The 19,108-nt window shown below is 38.2% G+C and overlaps 1 protein-coding gene across 5 annotated transcripts in view; it reads right to left on the bottom strand.

Annotated features, from left to right (window-relative positions):
- Positions 1 to 2,425: 2,425 nt before the first annotated feature.
- Positions 2,426 to 19,108, bottom strand: part of Ptp10d (Protein tyrosine phosphatase 10D) — a 32,638-nt gene continuing 15,955 nt past the window's right edge. The window contains exons 2-20 of one of the 5 annotated variants that reach the window (XM_076897885.1): positions 15,744 to 15,990; positions 15,158 to 15,433; positions 14,688 to 14,894; positions 14,081 to 14,434; positions 13,741 to 13,913; positions 13,158 to 13,521; positions 12,791 to 13,060; positions 12,260 to 12,562; positions 11,417 to 11,695; positions 9,784 to 10,193; positions 8,706 to 9,083; positions 7,115 to 7,307; positions 6,770 to 6,784; positions 6,239 to 6,407; positions 5,778 to 6,030; positions 5,445 to 5,702; positions 4,985 to 5,369; positions 3,853 to 3,942; positions 2,426 to 2,560 (exon numbers count right to left, since the gene is read on the bottom strand). In XM_076897885.1, the coding sequence (XP_076754000.1) occupies positions 3,881 to 3,942; positions 4,985 to 5,369; positions 5,445 to 5,702; positions 5,778 to 6,030; positions 6,239 to 6,407; positions 6,770 to 6,784; positions 7,115 to 7,307; positions 8,706 to 9,083; positions 9,784 to 10,193; positions 11,417 to 11,695; positions 12,260 to 12,562; positions 12,791 to 13,060; positions 13,158 to 13,521; positions 13,741 to 13,913; positions 14,081 to 14,434; positions 14,688 to 14,894; positions 15,158 to 15,433; positions 15,744 to 15,990 (4,596 nt within the window). In that variant the 3' untranslated portion in view covers positions 2,426 to 2,560; positions 3,853 to 3,880. The remainder of the gene's footprint in view (positions 2,561 to 3,852; positions 3,943 to 4,984; positions 5,370 to 5,444; positions 5,703 to 5,777; positions 6,031 to 6,238; positions 6,408 to 6,769; positions 6,785 to 7,114; positions 7,308 to 8,705; positions 9,084 to 9,783; positions 10,194 to 11,416; positions 11,696 to 12,259; positions 12,563 to 12,790; positions 13,061 to 13,157; positions 13,522 to 13,740; positions 13,914 to 14,080; positions 14,435 to 14,687; positions 14,895 to 15,157; positions 15,434 to 15,743; positions 15,991 to 19,108) is intronic. The other 4 variants (XM_076897887.1, XM_076897886.1, XM_076897889.1 and 1 more) reach the window with 4 other exon arrangements.

Genomic DNA, 19,108 nt, shown 5'->3' with positions numbered 1-19,108 from the left:
TCTCTACTACGGCCCCTGGACGGATGGTTGGTTGCCACTGGGGACAGTGATTTAATTAGCAACGGTATCCGTGGATCCAATGCACGTCTGGTTCTCAACAAATCGGCGGTCAAGTATAAACTTTCTAATCGAGTTCACCTAACTAAATACATTCCGAGGAAATACAATACATACTCAATTAACGAATTGCAACTACCGATATCAGGAAAGAAGAGATTCTTTTTTTATAACATATCTACAATATGTACAACTTACACACTATTTTATTTATTACAATTAATTCGGAAATTACCGATCTGGTTTACTCGTATAATTATCGAGAGAGGATTCTAAGCTAGCTTAATTATTGTACAACGCATGGAAAAGTAAAAATTTATTAACCGATAAATAATAATTTACGTAGGCCTACAATTATTTTACATGAGAAACGTAACTTACACAGGCTTCGATACATCGACCCAACGTAAAATCAGCGACTGTATAAGTTACACGGTACTGCCCTACCTTCGTGGAAATATCGAACGTTCGTAAAATTAACAATCGAACTCATCAGAACGCATAGTTGTTAAAAATCTCAATTAATCTGTAGTAAGTAATGTAACAAGTGTGACAAAGAAAATGTAAACAGTGTGACGTAAAAGATGTGGATTTTGCAAAATCACCAAAAACATATTGAAAATGTATAAATATAAATCGATATAATAAATAAAAATCATTGTACAGTATTTACTGTTACGAAGGTCGATTTGTTGCGAACCGAACGTCTTGAATCGAACCGTGGCAACCTAGTACGGGATACGCATCTTACAAAGAGTTTAGATATGCAACCTGAACTTATCTACCTCCGCACCACGATGGCTACCTAGACGCGAGTATCGATTGTGTCGTGGAATTCTCATTCAATTAACATGCTCTCGACGTGGCCGTCTAATTAGTTCGAGAATGCTAACGCAGCGATTCATATTTACAAATCGCAATGGACCGACCATTCGATCCTCTCGATGACTCCAAGAGGAAGATGTCATGGACATCGCGTTTGCGATATACATACGCAGTTGCGTCACGTGCACTCCTATGGACGTCCTAACACGTTCTCTGCTATCCAGAATACGTGACCGGCATTCAAGCTTACATACGAATCGTCTCAGCCAGGATAACATTTTTCAATTCATTTTTAACTTTTAACGAAATATACGAATACCAGTTTGTTGGTAGAGAAATACTTTTCAAATTTATGGTACAAATAACATTGTGCATATCTTCTCTAATATGTAATAATAATATAATATATCGCCGTAACGTCACGAGTACCTACGTAAGGTTGAACACTTTTAGGCTGACACTAATTCAGCCAAGATAATAACCATCGATCACGGAACAACAACGATTTTTAATTTTTCAGTAGTAAATAATAATAATAATAATAATAATAATAATAATAATAATAATAGTAATAATAATAATAATAATAATAATAATAATAATAATAAGACGTAGCGGAGCTAGAGACGAGACGAAATCTCGTATCAACGATACTTTGACGATGGCAGTAGATATGTCGAAGACATTCTACAAAACAAATTTCAAGTTTACGTCTTTAAGACATCAAACTATTTTCTGTTCAATCGTTGTACTAAACGTTTGTCGATGGAGCAACGTGTTTTCTGTCACAATCGCATACATATATATTTCTCGTCTACCCGGCAAGTTCCAATAAGTTTACTCATTTTCTTCAATTTCTCTCTAACAGAACGTCTTCCAGTACCCTCCCAGCTTCGTTTTCAAAGACCTTCCGCTTTGAGACCTCAAAGACCAAAGAGCTTTTCCTACATGATTCGGGACATGTATATATCAAGTACAATTGGACGAGGATAAAATATCCTGTCTACTATATAAAAGATAGGAATGCCATTCTTTTGCCATTGTTCGTTCACGTCGAATCTCTCTACATCGACGGTTGTTCATTGAACCGTACCGACACCCAATTGTCGACACCTAATTGTCTATCGCTCGAACAACGTTGTCGCAATTAGGCTTTAACAGTAACAAGTAGTTATTGTCGTCGGATACATCTGTACACTCGGTGTGTGTGTGTGTCCGTTAGGAAGGTAACTCGAGCATACTACAATACTTCGTTTGTTACATCAGTTAACCCTTGCATGTGCTTACGATTATTATTAAAAAAAAAGTCAACTAAAATTGTATCACTTGAGTATCTGTCTTCTCCAATGACAAAGCTAACTATATAGTCTGTTTTGTCATTCGTTTAGAAGACGCACAAAAACTTCAGATATCGGGACTAAGGAATCATCACGCGTTGATCTCTTCTTTGTTGGAACGTATCTTCAACTGAACCGAGCGCTACGATCGACGAGTCTCCTTGGTTTGCATTTTCATTGCATTAGATAACGTTGATCATCGTTCAACATCACAGGATTATACTCTCACCGGTGCACTGCACCTCCTCGCGAAACTTCGAAATTGTCCTCGTCTTTGTTGCTTGCTGAAGGGAACGAGGTATCTATACATCACATTCCTGATTCTGCTATTCCTTCGTCGTCTGCAAAAGATATACGTGTACCGATTAGAATTCGAGCTGACTTCAGTTCGGTCTGAATATTCCAACTAATTAAAAATCATGCTCTAGTTGCTAAAATAATAGGAATTAGTGGAAGATCGATTTGATTGAACGCAGACAAAATTAGTATGACGCTGGTATTCTGATCTTAATATACCTACGGATTCATACTTTAGCGGAAGAAATTGCTATAGATTTTTAATTAAAAGTAAAACAATTTGTTAGTTTTCCCATAATATTGTTCATATTATATTTTGACAGTATTAAAATATCTATTTTTTTAACACACGTTCCGTTAACACTAATTTGAATAAATATGTTTCGACAGCACAGATGACCATAATTTTGTCTTTTTCGCCATCAAAGCTCACGATTGGTAGAAATTAAGATGATAACATGTATATATTTTTCAAATAAAGTTCATAAACGCACAAAGAGAACTGCCAGAAATATTGACTACATATGTAATTCCGTTCTAAGTTGAGATGCAAACGGATTAAAAGTGCATGTCGATTATTTTGAATACAGAGATATGACATTTAGTTGTCAAATTAAAACGTCAAAGTATCCGTAACGATATCGATTGTATAAATAGTAATACACATCATATATTCGTCACAGTAGATTATTCGAAATGCCTCCTACGAATTCTGAGGAACGAAATAATGGCAGATTTGATACGAAATCTAGTGTATTCAATTATATTAGGAAACTTCGAGCAGAAATAAAACGAATGATAAGTGAAAAGGGCAAAAACGTATCAAATCCTACTGTCTCGGGTTGACATCGTATCGACAATAGATTGATTGCTAGTGTCAGCTTTTGGTAACAGACTTTGATAACGGAACTGCTAAATACAAAAAAATGCAATTTCTTACGCAGGCATACCTATATAAATAATAATTGAATTTCAAATAATGATTTGATAAGTCTTCAATATGGACAGAAATATAATATATGAAGCAAAAATTCATAAAAAAAACTGATTACCCCACAGAATGATTCCTCGTTGCTGCAAAATTTATGTTCAAAAAAATTATTCTCCAATCGTGAAAATGATAAATAATGTATATAATTAGAGTATTCGTATAGCAAGTGAACATCACGGTAACTTCTTCCTGTGCATACATTCAAAGCATACACGCGCCCGATTCCGTTGGTTGCTTCCCATGCCACGTGCGTTAGTGAAATAAATAATCGCATGCAAATGTCGCTAGGAGATGTAGAGTATTATAAAATAGATCGCAAAAGAAATAAGCGAGGATCGAAATTACCATCGACGCCGGAATCGCAGTTCGAGGGTCACCTCTCCTTCTCATCCTCAGCGGGACTGTTTGCGTTTTCAACGGTGCTTCGATTCTTGCCTGGATTCAAAGGGAGCACGAGGTTGGAGAAGGGAAGTGATTCGCTACTTACGGACGTGATACGATATAATTTATCAATGGCAACACCTTTGCAGATAACACAAAACCGAATATACGTTTTTTTATTCTTCGTCTTTTTTTTTTATTTAAAGAAAAAGGAAACGAGACCAAAGTTATAGTTCAACAACCACTACTACCATCGCAAACACCACCACCAGATTTCCCGAGATTTACTCTAATTAGATGTTAATACTATTTCTTGAAAATTTACTTCCAGAGAATATCAGTAACTTGTAACGCCAAGAAAAAATTAGACCGAAAGATAATATCACGACTTACTGAACCGAAAGAACAGAAGTTACACATGTATCCGGTGAATATTTAGTTTAGTTTATCTATTTATGTGCTCTTTTAAAGTACTTTAAACTTTGGTGGATATCTTGTCAATCTCGGATCGTTCATGCACATACTGTTCTCTGTTTTGAACAATTTAATTCACACAGAAAAGAAAATGCATTGATCACCCAACAAAATAATGTAGTAAATATCAACAGTTACGTTTAAATGACTTTATTTCTTATATATAATATTTTAATCCTATTACCGTAAGATAGAATATGCCTGAGCTTTTAACGGAGAATAATTCATGTTTTAAAAATTTTACACTTTCATTTATTAACACTTATATACACGAAATAAGTTAAAAACTTGTCCGATTCAAGGAATCAAGACGAGATAATATTACGCAGACGTGGACAGTCATAATGACAGATTGTCCAAAGTGTACTTGAAACTCAAAGTATATTGTACGATCTGGGATATACATATAAGAATATTTCAAATATTTAAAGTATTCTTTTAATCAAAAAGAAGAAAATTCTAACGAAATCAGACCATTTATTCGATTCACCGTTTATCTAAAACTTGTCTATACTCGCGTACATTCCTGTTCGTCTTACAGTAAGCATTTCAAAGTTATTACTTATCAGAAATTTCATAAAACCGCATGATTACGAAAAAGTCAACTCAGAACAAGACTCACCCTCGAATCCTTGATTGTCATGGATCTCTCTCGGTGGTCCAGTCATGTCCTGACCTTCCAGCACTGCCAGGAGACACTGGTGTATGCAAATGTACTGCTGCTCCGTCTGGACCATCCAAACCCGCTCCTTCCTCATTGCCCAGACTATACCAAAGATGTCGACGTACTTGGATACCAAGATCTGTTGGAGTATTCTATCTAACGTGATGAAAGTGCCACTGCGACCAACCCCCGCGCTGCAATGGACGACGATTGGCCGTTGGTCCGGCCTAACTCGTTCTCGGAACGCACGAACGAATCTAGCCAAAGTTTGCGGTGGACTTGGGACGCCAAAGTCAGGCCATGTCGTGAAGTGGAAATGTTGGATCACTCTCTTGATGTCTCCCTGCGAGCGAATGTAATTCGCGTTAACAAAAGTTCCGTCCGTTAAATCGAACAAACCCAGCAGTAAATTACTTACTCTGCACAACATGAACTCTGTAATACTCCAATCCGGATAATGCGTTTCGTTCAATATCGTTACGCAAATATCCCCGTAATAAACAGGATGAGTGTCCACCGGCCAATAGTGGTCACATTTCTCTCTTCCTTTCTCTATACACCTTGTTAACATTACGATCGCTCTGCTGTTGCTCTCCCAGACCATTCTCCAGAAATCGTCTCGTGTCGAGTGCAGAGGACCTTGTGTTACAATGAATTCTCGTGGGGAATTGTGACCCTGTAACGACAATTCAATTAGAATTGTCAACGAATTTTCTTAACATATTAACTTTCTTATCAGGTACCAACTTACGGGGACATAATTAGCGTTTATATAGTCGGAGCCCTCTTCATCGTCCACAGGTTGTAATTTAAATCTGCTATGGTCGTAAGGAAGAATATTTGTGAAACGATTCTTCGGCCTGTTACACGGAAGATCTGCGGCTGTGCAGGGTTGATCTCTGCCAATGTGCTTCAGCTCTTCAAATTCTTCGGAGAACCGAAAGTCGGAGTCTGCCGACATCGTACGGTAATGTTCCGCGAAATCCTCTATTTTGATCGGTCGACTAAAAACGAAAACAAATTCTTTAATCTGTTAAACGGAAAATGAACTTTCGTTCAACTCGTTTCAGCTCGTCCCAGTGAGAGGTAGCGTTAATAATAAAAGTATTGTATTGTATTATAGTTAACAGGTTAAACTCTTGTTTATACTAATTTCCTTGACGAAACGTATTTAGTATTCGAACTTGTGATTGCTCGATTGGTTGTATTCACCTGGTCTCGATAACGCTGTCCGGTAGTGACAAACTGTCAGTGGGCCTTGTTTCACTTGTTTTGCGGCCCTGACTTCTTCTTCGTCTGACCAACAGCCCAATACCCAATAAAGTCAATAATAGCACTATCGGAACCGTGACTCCAACAATGATAGCCGTGTTGTCCTTATCTGTTCGAGAATACAATAAATGCGTTGAATTAAAGCCAAGAAATTTAGTTAAATATACTAGAGGAAGATCAAACGTATCTACATATATGTAGTATACGTATATTACAGCTGACTAAAATATTACTAAAAATGTGTGCAACAAAATACAATCGTTTTTACAATTGTATATTCCCCCTATAAAATATATGATCTCGTAATTATGCTGAATCACATTGATTAGGCTGATCGCACAGACATTAATAGTTATATTTTTTTGGATGTTTTAACCAATTAATTGTAATGATTACTTGAGGAATAATTACTTGAATTCTTTAGTTCACCCCAGTTATTACTTTCCACGTCACTTATTTCTGCTATCTTACCTGCCAGCAGCAATCCTTGAGCAGACATGTTTATGAAATAACGAGGTATGAATTTAGCAAGCTTCCTACAGGTATGCTGCTATATGATTATAATTTCTACAACAATGAATATAACCCTTCCACCACCGTTAACGCGACGACTGACGCATCACAGGTTAATATTACTCGAAACACTGAACGTTTGCACGGGGAACGTGATTTGTGTAAAAATCACATCCGAAAAAACGAATCCGAAATAGTTGCGAAATTCCGCAGAAGGACTACGAACTAACTGAAAAGAATTTCCTAACATCGTCGAGACTCTGACAACTATGAGCAGCGGACTCATCGCACGATCGTTCTTACCTGTTTGAATCGGGAAACTGTAACTGGTATCGGTGAATTTGTCTGGCGCAGTGAACGCGCGAACTTTTACTCTGTAGGTGGATCCAGACTTCAGCGGACCGTTACAATATCCGATCTTGTTATCGCAATTCTCGCCGCCGATCGTGAAATCCTCCACAGAGCCATTTTTGAATGGGTAGTAAGGTTCCATTACCTGCGAATAAATAATCGCGTATTCGTTGCATTACATTCAATCGTTTAAGGAAAATTTCTGTTGCAGAAATTTCTTCCAAATTTTTTTATTTAAACAAAAAAAATCTAAGGTTTCAATCTAGAATTATCAAGAAGCAGAAATTCATTTTCTAACGAGGTAAGGTAGTACTGTAGCAGATCTATATCAATATCACGATACTAAACAACATCGCGTAATAACTTTTTTATATTCGCTTAGAACTGATTCTTCGGATGTACGCATACTGATCCATGAAACATGTTTTATAATAGCTCGTTCTATTTCTTGTATGAACAATTAGACATCGAACGGCATCGGTAAATAATCGTTGAACCACTTGCGTCTAATCGATTATTTTGACAAGTTAACAATTGCGATGGAAATTAATGATGTAACATGTGAATTCCACATAATAATAACGAAATAATCGATAAAAGAAAGAGTTAGTGCTCCGTTACCTGTGTAAAGAACTTTCCTGTTTTCAAAATCAAATTCTGTAAGATGTTCATGTTCAGGTGCAATCTAATCCAGTAGTATTAACACTTATCAGCAAAATGTTCCGTGTACATTACTTTTTTTTAAAGGTACACTGTTCTATTTTGAATGTTACTATTTTGAAGCATATTTATCGTATCATTTCTAATATAATGTAACGATTATCTTAACGAGCAAGAATCGTATACCATGCGGCTTGTTTAGTAAGAGCACAATTTTCTATGATATTTTTATGTGGTACAAGGATGCTGTCAATTTAATTTCCACGCGTTTCACCATTACGTCTCATCACGAGCCGCTGGCCCATCGACTGCTACGCGCGGAGTGGGCACACGTAATGCAGCAATTGCAGGAACACGATTGTTTATGCGTGGTCTTGAGTCGACGTATTCCTTGGTCGGTTACGTTCTTCGTTGAATTGCGTGATCTTGCAAGTCAACGAGTAGCTCGCCGTAATACGTATTAATTATGTTGCTGTATGTTGTGTATCTCTATTGCAATATCGTTCGCGGGACCGGCGACGCTATTACGTTAGACCGCTCGGTCTCCGCTGACTACAGATTCGACGCAACTGTTTTCTCCCTTCTTTCGAGATACATAGTTCCTCGAATTATTCCTATACGCGTTCCATTCATTATTATTCATCGATATTAGATCAATATATGGTAGTCGCGATATCAGATTTACTTTTGCGTACTTTTTCGCTTACGCGATTCTCCTGGTGACAATAAAAAGAACGGAGGGAATATTCAGATCGGCTTCCTAACGAAATTTACAATTTAAACGTTGGTTTCGTTAGTTACTAAATTCTTAGTTTTCACAATTATTTAAAAAACAGACTAAAGAAACTTGAAATACTATTAACGCTAAATTGTAATGGCTTACCTGATACGGTGGCCAGATACTGTACGCCTGGACGTCCCTCCAGCTGGGCATCTCCAAACCAGAAGCGTTTTTGCTATCATCCTCCGCCACGATGATCGTATAAGACGTGACGACGCCGTTCTGCTCGCTAAAGTAATTCTTCCTGAACCGTATTTGAATGGTGGTGCTGCTCCTGCAGACTTCCGTGGGCACTACCTGGGTCGGTGGTTTAGGCGGCGCGAGGATCGGCATTTTTTGTTTCCACACAGCTTCGGGACCGAAACCAATTTTCGTCTGCGCTTGGATACGGAAGATGTACGTCTTTCCAGGTATGAGAGACTTAACGACACCGCGATATTCGTTTGGCCTGAAGTCCTGCATCTGAGTGTGGGCCGAACCCTAACCACCAACGATAACAAAAAGCATCGTTACTTAAAACTGATCTCTCGGCGAAACTGCTTCTATTTTGAATCGTTATCGATAATATTCGAAGAGGATAACAAAATGTCAATTGCTTTCTATTCCTTCTCAATTATTATTTAGTGCGTCGCGCGACGTCATGTCGGAGAAGGTGGGGCGATCCAGTGACTCACGATCCGTTCGATCCGTTCGCTAAATTTTTGTGAAATTTTTGCACCGATGGGACATCCTGATGACAATCTAATTTAGGAACGGGAGTTTATCCGCCGCTGAAGTAATTTGTCTTTTTTCTTGATTTATTTGATTACATAAGAAATGATTTCAGACCGGAGACATATTAACCGAATGCATTGTACTCGGAAAGGTGGAGGAGACCGTCTGAGCATTGCCGATAAAATATACTATCTACTTAATATGTTTACGACATAATTAAGCAATTAAGTTATGGTGATAGGAAACAGCTGTTTTCCTCGTTACTTCAAGGGCAATTGTATTGAAAAATATCAAAAAATTAATAACGCCTACTGGATAAGTATTTTATAATTCACAAGTATGTTCTTTTAGTGTACCATGTGTTATTTTTGCAATTGCAACATATATTGGAATTGCATAATACAATATAATAGACGTAATTATATAAAGAGCAATTAACGAGAAATGAACACACGACCGAACGTACCTCTAAACCATACGTGATGGTATACTTTCTGATGATGCCATTTTGCTCCTGACTAGGCAACGACCACTCGAAGCTGATATCACTCGGCTGAATGTCTGTAGGATGGAATTTCTCCACCTTACCAGGATAAGACTCACTGGTGGTGAAACTTGCGCTCAACGGGTTCGATATCCTCAGATAAGAGGACTCTGTGCCGGAACGGACCACTAGCGTAAACGTATAATTTCTATGAGGCTTCAAATCAGAAATGATTATTAAATTTACAGATGTGATATTTTGAATATAGTTTCCATCGGTGTTTATGTATTGGACTTCGAAAGCATCGTACTGTCCACGTGGAATGTCCCAAGTTAACGTGATTCGTGTGTCGTTTATGTCTATCGCTTGGATCGATGTGACTGGTTCAGGATCTGAAAACAAATTTTGAAACGATGATGAGTTGTATTTAGTCCGAGTTCCCAAGTAATTAAACTGTCGTTAAAACCGAGTGCTTTATACGCGTATCCTGACTTATGAACGAAGAATTGGTATTTTTCAAAAAATCTAATCTATAGGAAGAGCTGATGGTGATTGCTACGATCGTATACTCGCGATATGTATTAATATGTTAATTTTGTTTAATCTTACATTATCAAAAAATGAACTGTACTTTTTTCGCTCGGCAGACGTGATGGTTAAAAATACTTTATCGAACTGCTCGGGGGAGAAGAAGAGAATGTTGAAAAGCGAATCCAGAACGTTGGATTAGAATATTTCACGCTATAATATTACCGTCCGTACTGTTTAGAGCGACAAAAAATATAATCGAACAGTTACCACATTCTTTCTCTATTATTACGATTTTATTATTATATCTCAACAATTTAGTTGCAAAAGAAAAATCTTACAACGCCAACTTAGCAATGCATTACTAGACGAACGCATTTAAAATACAATTCATAAAAGAGAGAGAGAAAGAGAGAAAGAGAGCGAGAGAGAGAGAGAGAGAGAGAGAGAGAGAGAGAGAGAGAGAGAGAATGCAATTATTTCAAGGAAATTCATTTACATCGTTATTTCTTAAGTTCCGTTTGTTAATTATACTTATAAATGATCTCGAACACCGTGAACAACAAGCTAGTTGAACCGTAAACAAGGAAAACAGATTCCACGTTCTCAAGTGGTGTTTCGTATGAATATTCGTACTGTCTCCGTGTACAGTTTAATATGCATTAAGGTAAGCCGCAACGAAACGAAATAGTCACAATTTAAACACGATTACATACGTCTGTTATTAAATTTTATTACCAAAGGCCAAACAAAGATTTCACACAACTAAATCGTGTTAATTGTGTAAGTTGTTTCAGACCAAAGTATTTACTCGTGAAACATACCTATTTAGAAATTAATATTAAACTTCTTCCTCCTACAATACAAAATATCATTATAACCGTATACAATTTAATTCGATACGCATCGTATCTATTTTTACCATTAAAATATCAATGTTTAAATCGGAGAAATTCATCGTTGAATCGAATTAGAAACTTTGCCGAATTTGAAATTTTACGTTCTATCTTTCCTTTTATGTGGAAATTTGACTGCTCGTACATTGAGAATAACACATACTTGTGATACCATCACGCATGATACTCACAAAGTCGATCCTGCCTAAGCAGGGGTCTGCTCTCGACGTTATCGCTGACAGTCCAAACGGTGACGTTGTACAGTTTACCAGGTATTAGGCCGGTGAATGTCACTTTGGTGTCGGTGTCGTTGACCATCCGCTCTTTTGTCGTGTTGTTCTCGTCGCTAATCCGGAAACGATATACGTCGAACTTGGAGGATTGAATAGGGGTCCTTGTATACCTCAACGTTAACGAGTCAGGCTGATCTTGATCGACCACCACCACGACTTCCGATTGGATCAGCGGCACTGGATTCGACAGACTCGTGTTTTCTTTCTTTTTTTCTTTTCATTCGAACTTTTCTTCTTCTCTTTTTCTTTTTTTTCTTTCTAGTCGCGCATTTAATCACGTTTCTCTTTATTCTGATCGACTTCAAATCGATTTGTCAGGTGTTTTACACCGTGATATATTTCGTTTGAAAAAAATAAAATGAAAAGAGACAAAATATAACTTTATTTTCTCGTTTCGTACATCTCGTAATCGGGTTTATCATACAAAATTTGGAGTATCGTGAGTTTATATCGTGGTTCTCGAACTGAATGGTGACAATTTACATTTTACAGAAGAAAACTGCTTGTACGAATAAGATTTGTTACATGTATCAGAGAGATGTGTAAAAAGATTTAATTATATCACGCAACACACAGGCTATTAGCGATGAGATAACCATGATTGGTGTTGGTTCGAATATTTAATACTTGTTAGTATTCGTGATAAGGCGAGTTCGTCAAATGGAATAGTCGAACAACTCATCCAAAAAGAGAAACGTAGTTATTAGTCGAAATGCACGGAAATTCTATGGTTAAACTTACTTGTCCTGGTCGTCAGATTGGTGATATCACTGACCAAATTATAAGAAATCGTGTAGATCGTGAAGGAATATTGAACGCCCGGCATTAGGTCGCTAACGAAAACCCTTTGCACCGTATTTTCTTCGAAAAGTCCGCTGCTCGCGTCGTTATTCTCGGTTACATTTTTGGTACGCGCGTCTTCGGGATTCTCAACCGGCCACCACCTTACCACGTATGTTTCGATTCTACCCTCTGGCCGTGGCCATTCCAGCGTTACGTTCGTTGAATCAACGATTGGTGTGATATTCACTACTGAATTCGGTCCTAGAATAATTACGAAATACTTAGAACAATTATGAATAATTAATTGTGAATTTTTATAATGTATTTTTGCGAGAACAATGACTTCACTTCGTAATTGGTAAAGCGATACAGAATCAATAAAATCGGAATTTCTACGGTAATTAATATTGTAGATAGGCAGGAAATTTAATTTGAATTGAAGGAAATAGAAGATCGCTAAGATTTATTCCGTATCCTTCGATTACTTACTAACTGTGTGATTCACTTGAAGCGGATGAAGACTCTCGACCCCGTAACTGACGGTGTTCACCTGGATGGTGTATTTTTCTCCTGGTGTCATATCCGCAACTTCTGCTTCCGTTTCTCGTACGCTTGGCAATTTCACCCATCTTGGGTCGTCTTCTGTTCGATAGCGTATCGAAAATTCAGAATACAACGAATCGCTTGGCGCCTCCCAGTGAACGACGACAGTGTTGCTTGTTACTTTCTCGATACTTAAATTCTTTGGCGGATGCGGCACTGCGATCGAACAAATTACATTAAACGTACGTATTATTTTAGAAATATAATCTAAAACTAGTCGCATCGTGTATAGAAATAAATCTTGATTACTTACAAACAGCTTGGAGATAATCGTGCGGTTCGCTTCTTAGACCATGACTGATAGCGAAAACTTTGACCTCGTACGCCGCACCGGGATAAAGATCCTCCAGAACAATATGGGACTCTGTGGTTAACGTGGTCGCACTCTCCCCGGTATCGTTTCTGTTATGCGTCACTTCAAATTTCTCTTGCCTCGAATTAACATCGCTCTTCCACGAGATGTTCAATCCCATCTCGGATGGCCTTAGATCCTCGATTATCGGGCTCGAGGGCCGCGTTACTTGATAAAACACCGTCTCGTTCGACTCAACTTTGTTGCTAATCGCCTGAACGATTATGGAATAATTTCTGCCCGGTAATAAAGCTTCCAATGTAACCTACGAATAAAATTTCTGATAAAGCCGTAATAATTATACATATTCGTAAATCTGATGCGGATGAAATACTTCTATAGCCGATATATGATTAAAGAAATCTCTTGCTCGTCTTACGTCCAGACCGCTCTCATATCGAAACCAGAAATGTTTATTTGACACCAAGGAACCGTATTTTCTCACATTCGTTAAATGAAACGATAGAAACGGTGAGATGCTCACCTTAGTCTTATCAGTTGTCAGAGTATTACTGTCACCGCCGATCGTGGTTTCTACCTCGTGGTACTGAAGCTTATAGCTGTCCTGGGTGCTCGAGTTTTCAGGAAGCCACGAAACTTCGACCATTCCGGTTTTCTCGTCGATGACAGCACGAAGATCGCGCACAGGTAACGGTTCTAAGAGCATCAAGAATAAAACTAATTATCACGATGCCAGTTCCAATCGAAAGTGAAACACGAGAACCGCTTGCTCTTTCAGCAGAAGAAGAACATGCAAAAAACCGTTAGTTAAAATGGGTTACACGAAAATAGAGAAGCAGCAAAATGCATTCGAAAACGCTTACTCAAAGTAACATCCCCGTTAGCTGGCCAACTGGTGACCTTGCCTGAGACCGTCTTCACGACAACTTGATAAGTTTTCCCTGGCTCCAAATCCTTGAATTCCCATTTGCTTTCATCGTCCCTGTTCCTAGTCACCGGTGTCAATCTCCTGTTACCCCCTAACGATATCTGATACTTATCGAATTCAGACATTCCTTCGGGCGGATTCCAGAAGACACGGAAGGAAGTGGACGTTATCGATGACTTGTCGAAGGTAACGTTCAGGGGACGCAATGGTACCGTTCGATACTGTGCAGTGGTCGGGGCTGAGGTCTCATCCTCTGACACCGTTTGCACAGAAATATTATAGGCCCTACCTGCAATGAATGAAAACAGAAAATCATCGTGACTTTCTTCATCGTATTCATCATTCGAATTTTATGAATTTATATTTGCTTTAAATTTGAAATTATTGACATTTCTGAATATTGCAGAAGAAACTTACCGGCGACAACTATATTTACTGTGATATTATATTTCTCTTACTTTCTCTTTTTTTTTAAAAGAAATATTTCCATCGGTAACTGTTGTTTCTAATATTATATCGAACCGCTATAATATATATCTTACCCGGGATAAGTCCTTTGAAAGCAGCCTGTGCAGGCCCAGGAGGTTCCCCTTCTTTCTCCACATAAAGAACAGATTCAATGGCATCGGCAGGATCTATACTAACTTTGTAATGGGTGTAAATCCCAGCAGGATAGGGCGGCTGCCAGAGTACCAATAAAGTCGTTTCGTTCCTAAACCATACGATAAACTTCCCTGGCGTGTTGGGCTCTGCGAAAAGGAGACAGATTTACTGCCTTCCTCTGTGACCATCATCCATCAACGTCTAATCAATCGCTTTCTTTTCGTAAGAAGAGATTTGAAATAAAATTTAATATCTCATGCATTTTCGTATTCCGAAGAAACGCTTAAAAGAAAGTGAAACGCAATGAATAATATAAATTATGGTATTTGGAAAATCTCTAAAGCGACGGTCAGATACGTTTAATTATCCCTGATTTGCAATTGTGATAAATCAGTGCCTGTTTACTCACTGGTGGTAAAATTCCTGCTGGTATATGCCACGCTTTCTTTGGTGTCTAATACGGTGAAAAGTTGTAACGAATAGGTTGCCCCGGGGATGAGGTCGCGTAACACGTATGGAACCGCATCCGCTGGGATGACGCTTGTTTTTGGATTTCCGGTGTCGCTAAAACTTTGCACCCTTAACCGGAAACCGGAATAATTGCCCTGGGCAGGCGGCGCCCAATAGACGATCGCGGTCTTGCCGTTTCGCACCGAGACGGTTAAATTCGAGGGCGGATCTGGCGCTGAAAAACGAACTGCAATCACTATCTTCGCTTATTTGAAATAATTCGCCGCGGAAAAGGCGAAGGATTCAAGACCGGACCAAGGACTAAGCAATTAATAATGTTTTAATACCTCCCCGTAATGATATTTTGAACCTGAGCGGTATTTTAATATTGGCCTTGGCTAATTTTATACGGTAGTTTTGGATGAATTCTAAATACAGTTCTTCTCGTAATTAAAGATTAATATTCATCATGCTAACGGAGGCGGACAAAAAACGGTCAGACGGTTTCGAGATTCATGTCCACGGGTTATTACATCTACACACACCTGTGGTTATCGATGCAGTCCATGTCAGCCAATCGTGAAGGGTGCTGTTACTGTAGTACAACCAAAATTCGTATCTAGTGCCAGGCAGCCCGTCCCTGAACTTGATCACGTCACCGATGTCGGTGGCTGCAATGGTGGTGTTTGGTGGTGGATAACCAACAGCAGGGCTGTAGTCTAACCGATACCAAGAACCTCCCTGGCTCAGGTTACCTGGTATCTCTATCGCAAGATCCGCTGAATATGTGACCTGAACAAAAGTAATCGCACCCTATATACATATGCATATGTATAAACGTCTATAAATGTAAACGATCGTAAAAATATAACTTATGAGGGAATTAATGCGATACATCGATGCGTAATCAGAACTGCAAAATCTGAAATATATTATCGATAGGTAACAATTTCAAATCCCAATAATACAATAAATACTTCAACGTAAAAATTTTGATCACATTATTACATTGGTATAGTAAAAAGTAAAAAACAGAAATACCACGTAAACGTAATTAGAATACATACAGATGAAATACTCGTGAACGCGATGTAATATAGTTCTTCGCTAACATATTTCGGCAACGAAATGAAACTGTACGGCATAGAATAAAAATAAAATAAGAACTTTTTATACCTTTTATAGCAAAACGGTGCTGTAGATTATGCCTGCTGTATTGTATAGAACAGTAATCGAAAAAAATCACGTTTTCTAGGATAAATAATTTATGAATTCCCGGGTGCTTGTTTTTGATAAAAATTTAAAGATTTATAGCTGGTAAAAAAGAAAATAAGTTTCATGAAAACGATTCAGGCGATTTATACGTCCTCGTTACGAGCTGCTGGCAAATTTCCAAATAGAAAGTATGTATACATAATTCTAGCACGAGAAGCTAGTGGGTAGAGGCTTTTGATATACAATAACTTGGTCAACCGTTACTGCCTTTTCCGACTTCGTACTTCGACGTTTCACACGAATTGTATTTAAACAACATTTGAACTGAATTGCAAAACCAAAGAGGCAAATTCTTTACGCAGTTATGCTTTATCACTTTTTCACTTGTGACATCGATCGAATGACGTAAATAAAAAGGAATTCATTTAAACGTTACACGTGCCAAATCATCTGTTATGCGAATGATAAGGCTAGTCACTTTCAACATTTAATATTTGAATCATAATCTAATGTTCTCCTGAAACAATGTTCAAACAAAAATGTTCGCCAAATAACGGTGAACTTTACGAACTTTAACTCGAGTTTGAATTTGAATAAAAATTGAAATAATTACTAAACTATCTTTGTTATGAAACCAATTTGTAAAACAAATTTGCTTTACAAATCGAAAGGAGGTCTAATAATTACTGTGTGACCAACCGAATAAGCGAAGAAGCGATAATACATATTCTCAGAAAGCTAGGAAACCACTTTTTCTGAAAACCTTAGCCATCTTATGTAACGATAATTGTCCATCCCAAGCAATCGTATTAATCATTCCATGGGAAATTGGAAAGGAAAGCAAATTCTGATTTTAAGCCTCACGAAAAATATCCTAGTTTCTTAATTATTGCTAATGTTATCGCGTCGTGGTTCTGTATATCGATTAAAAAAATTCTATTCCAGGAATGCGATTTTCTCTTATCCGTTTTAAAAATCGCGCCACGGTCACATGTTACGGACGACATTTATATAGTAGCTATGAATTCTGATGCAGCGCTATTGTTGATACGTTGACATGGTTATGCCGGAAGTGGTGAGACAGACGCGAGAAAGAGGTGCACCGCAAATCTATAATGCCGTTTCTCAGCCGTAATACAATAACCTGCAGCGGACAGCAAATATATTAAAAACCATATCAATTCTGCCATCCTGTCTGTCTGTCTGTCACCTACACCTCCCGTTAAAACGAACAAGTCATTTATGTTTATTTCAAACGTTATACGTTCAATATGATGCAACTATACAGTTCGATTTTTTTACCTTCGGTTCAAATTCTTTGATCTTTAAAGTTTAACTATTTAAAGTCTGTAGATCTTCGATGCACCTACTATATATAGATATACTTGAAGTTATAAACACCGATACGTGGTTTATCCTGCTCTATTGTCAAAGACTCGTCGAGGACTAATCCATCGGTGTACCTACTAAAACGATATTCTACGAAATCGTTTCCAACACTTCCTCTATCGAGTTCCCAGCATCACTTGAATGGTATCAACTAATTTAAAGATGCCAAAGATTTCAATTCTCACAGGCCTGTCCCAACATTTTTAGCCATTTCTTAGTTTTCTTTTGGAATAAAAAAAAAATATATATATAATATATATATAATTAATTTATTTTTTTATTTTAATTATAAAAATATATAAATATAAATATAAGTACACACACATACACACACACACACACACACACACACACACACACACACACACACGCACACACGCACGCACACACACACACACGCGCACACACGCACGCACACACACACACACATATATATATACACCTTTAATCATTCATAGAATGCATAATTTCAACATAAGATATAATTTGTATCAGTTTTATAATTCTCCGATAGTAACTAGTACTTTATGTCAAACAATATTCTTCCTCTCCTAATCTTCGGCTTCCGATGACGCATCTTTATCCCCTACCCATCTCGAAAGTAGCCAGCATTTACGCGACAAGTTTCCTAACTTTTTCCATCCCCCAAGAGACTGCCACCCAGTCTACAGTGGTTGACCTCGAGCGTGTGGAACCCGCTGCCCGCTCTTCCTGCATTCGGTCGCGACGCTCAGGTGCATATCGATCCCTCTCCCCTTCCCCTGCCGTTCCCTTGCCGACGCGATCCGCTAGTTCGTGCGCTCCCTTTCCCTCCTCGAGTCTAGAAATGGGATTAAGTATACTATGAGTAATTGTACATATTATACTATATCAATGAAACCCTTAACGAGTACACGCGTACCAAGAAAACACGAAGCGGAATGGAATTCCATGAAATGCATTAGACGACCTGCTGTTCTTGGTAGAAATAGAAATAGAAGTAGAAATTGAAAGGTGAACTTTGGAAATATTACGTACATCGCTTCAGAAACATGCATTTCGTGCCGATTCACTAAACATGTTTTTATCAGTCGAAAATTTTCTCAACCAGTACACTTTACTAGTAAGAATTAACATCGAACTTGACTTGGTCCCTAATCGTTTCCATGTGGCCGCGCACCCCGCGTTGCTTCGCGATGACGATTACAAGAACTTCTAATTGTGCGAAGAGAGCACCGGAATAGCTGTGTAGCTCGACGTTGGGTCACGTGGACGGGAGCGAAGGATGGCGTGCGCGTACAAGCCAACGGGGAATGAAATTTGTCGG

The sequence above is a fragment of the Xylocopa sonorina genome, chromosome 7 (assembly GCF_050948175.1).
Source record: "Xylocopa sonorina isolate GNS202 chromosome 7, iyXylSono1_principal, whole genome shotgun sequence".
Taxonomy (NCBI): domain Eukaryota; kingdom Metazoa; phylum Arthropoda; class Insecta; order Hymenoptera; family Apidae; genus Xylocopa; species Xylocopa sonorina.
Note: the sequence above shows the minus strand (reverse complement) of the source record. Positions and strands in the feature narration are given on the sequence as shown.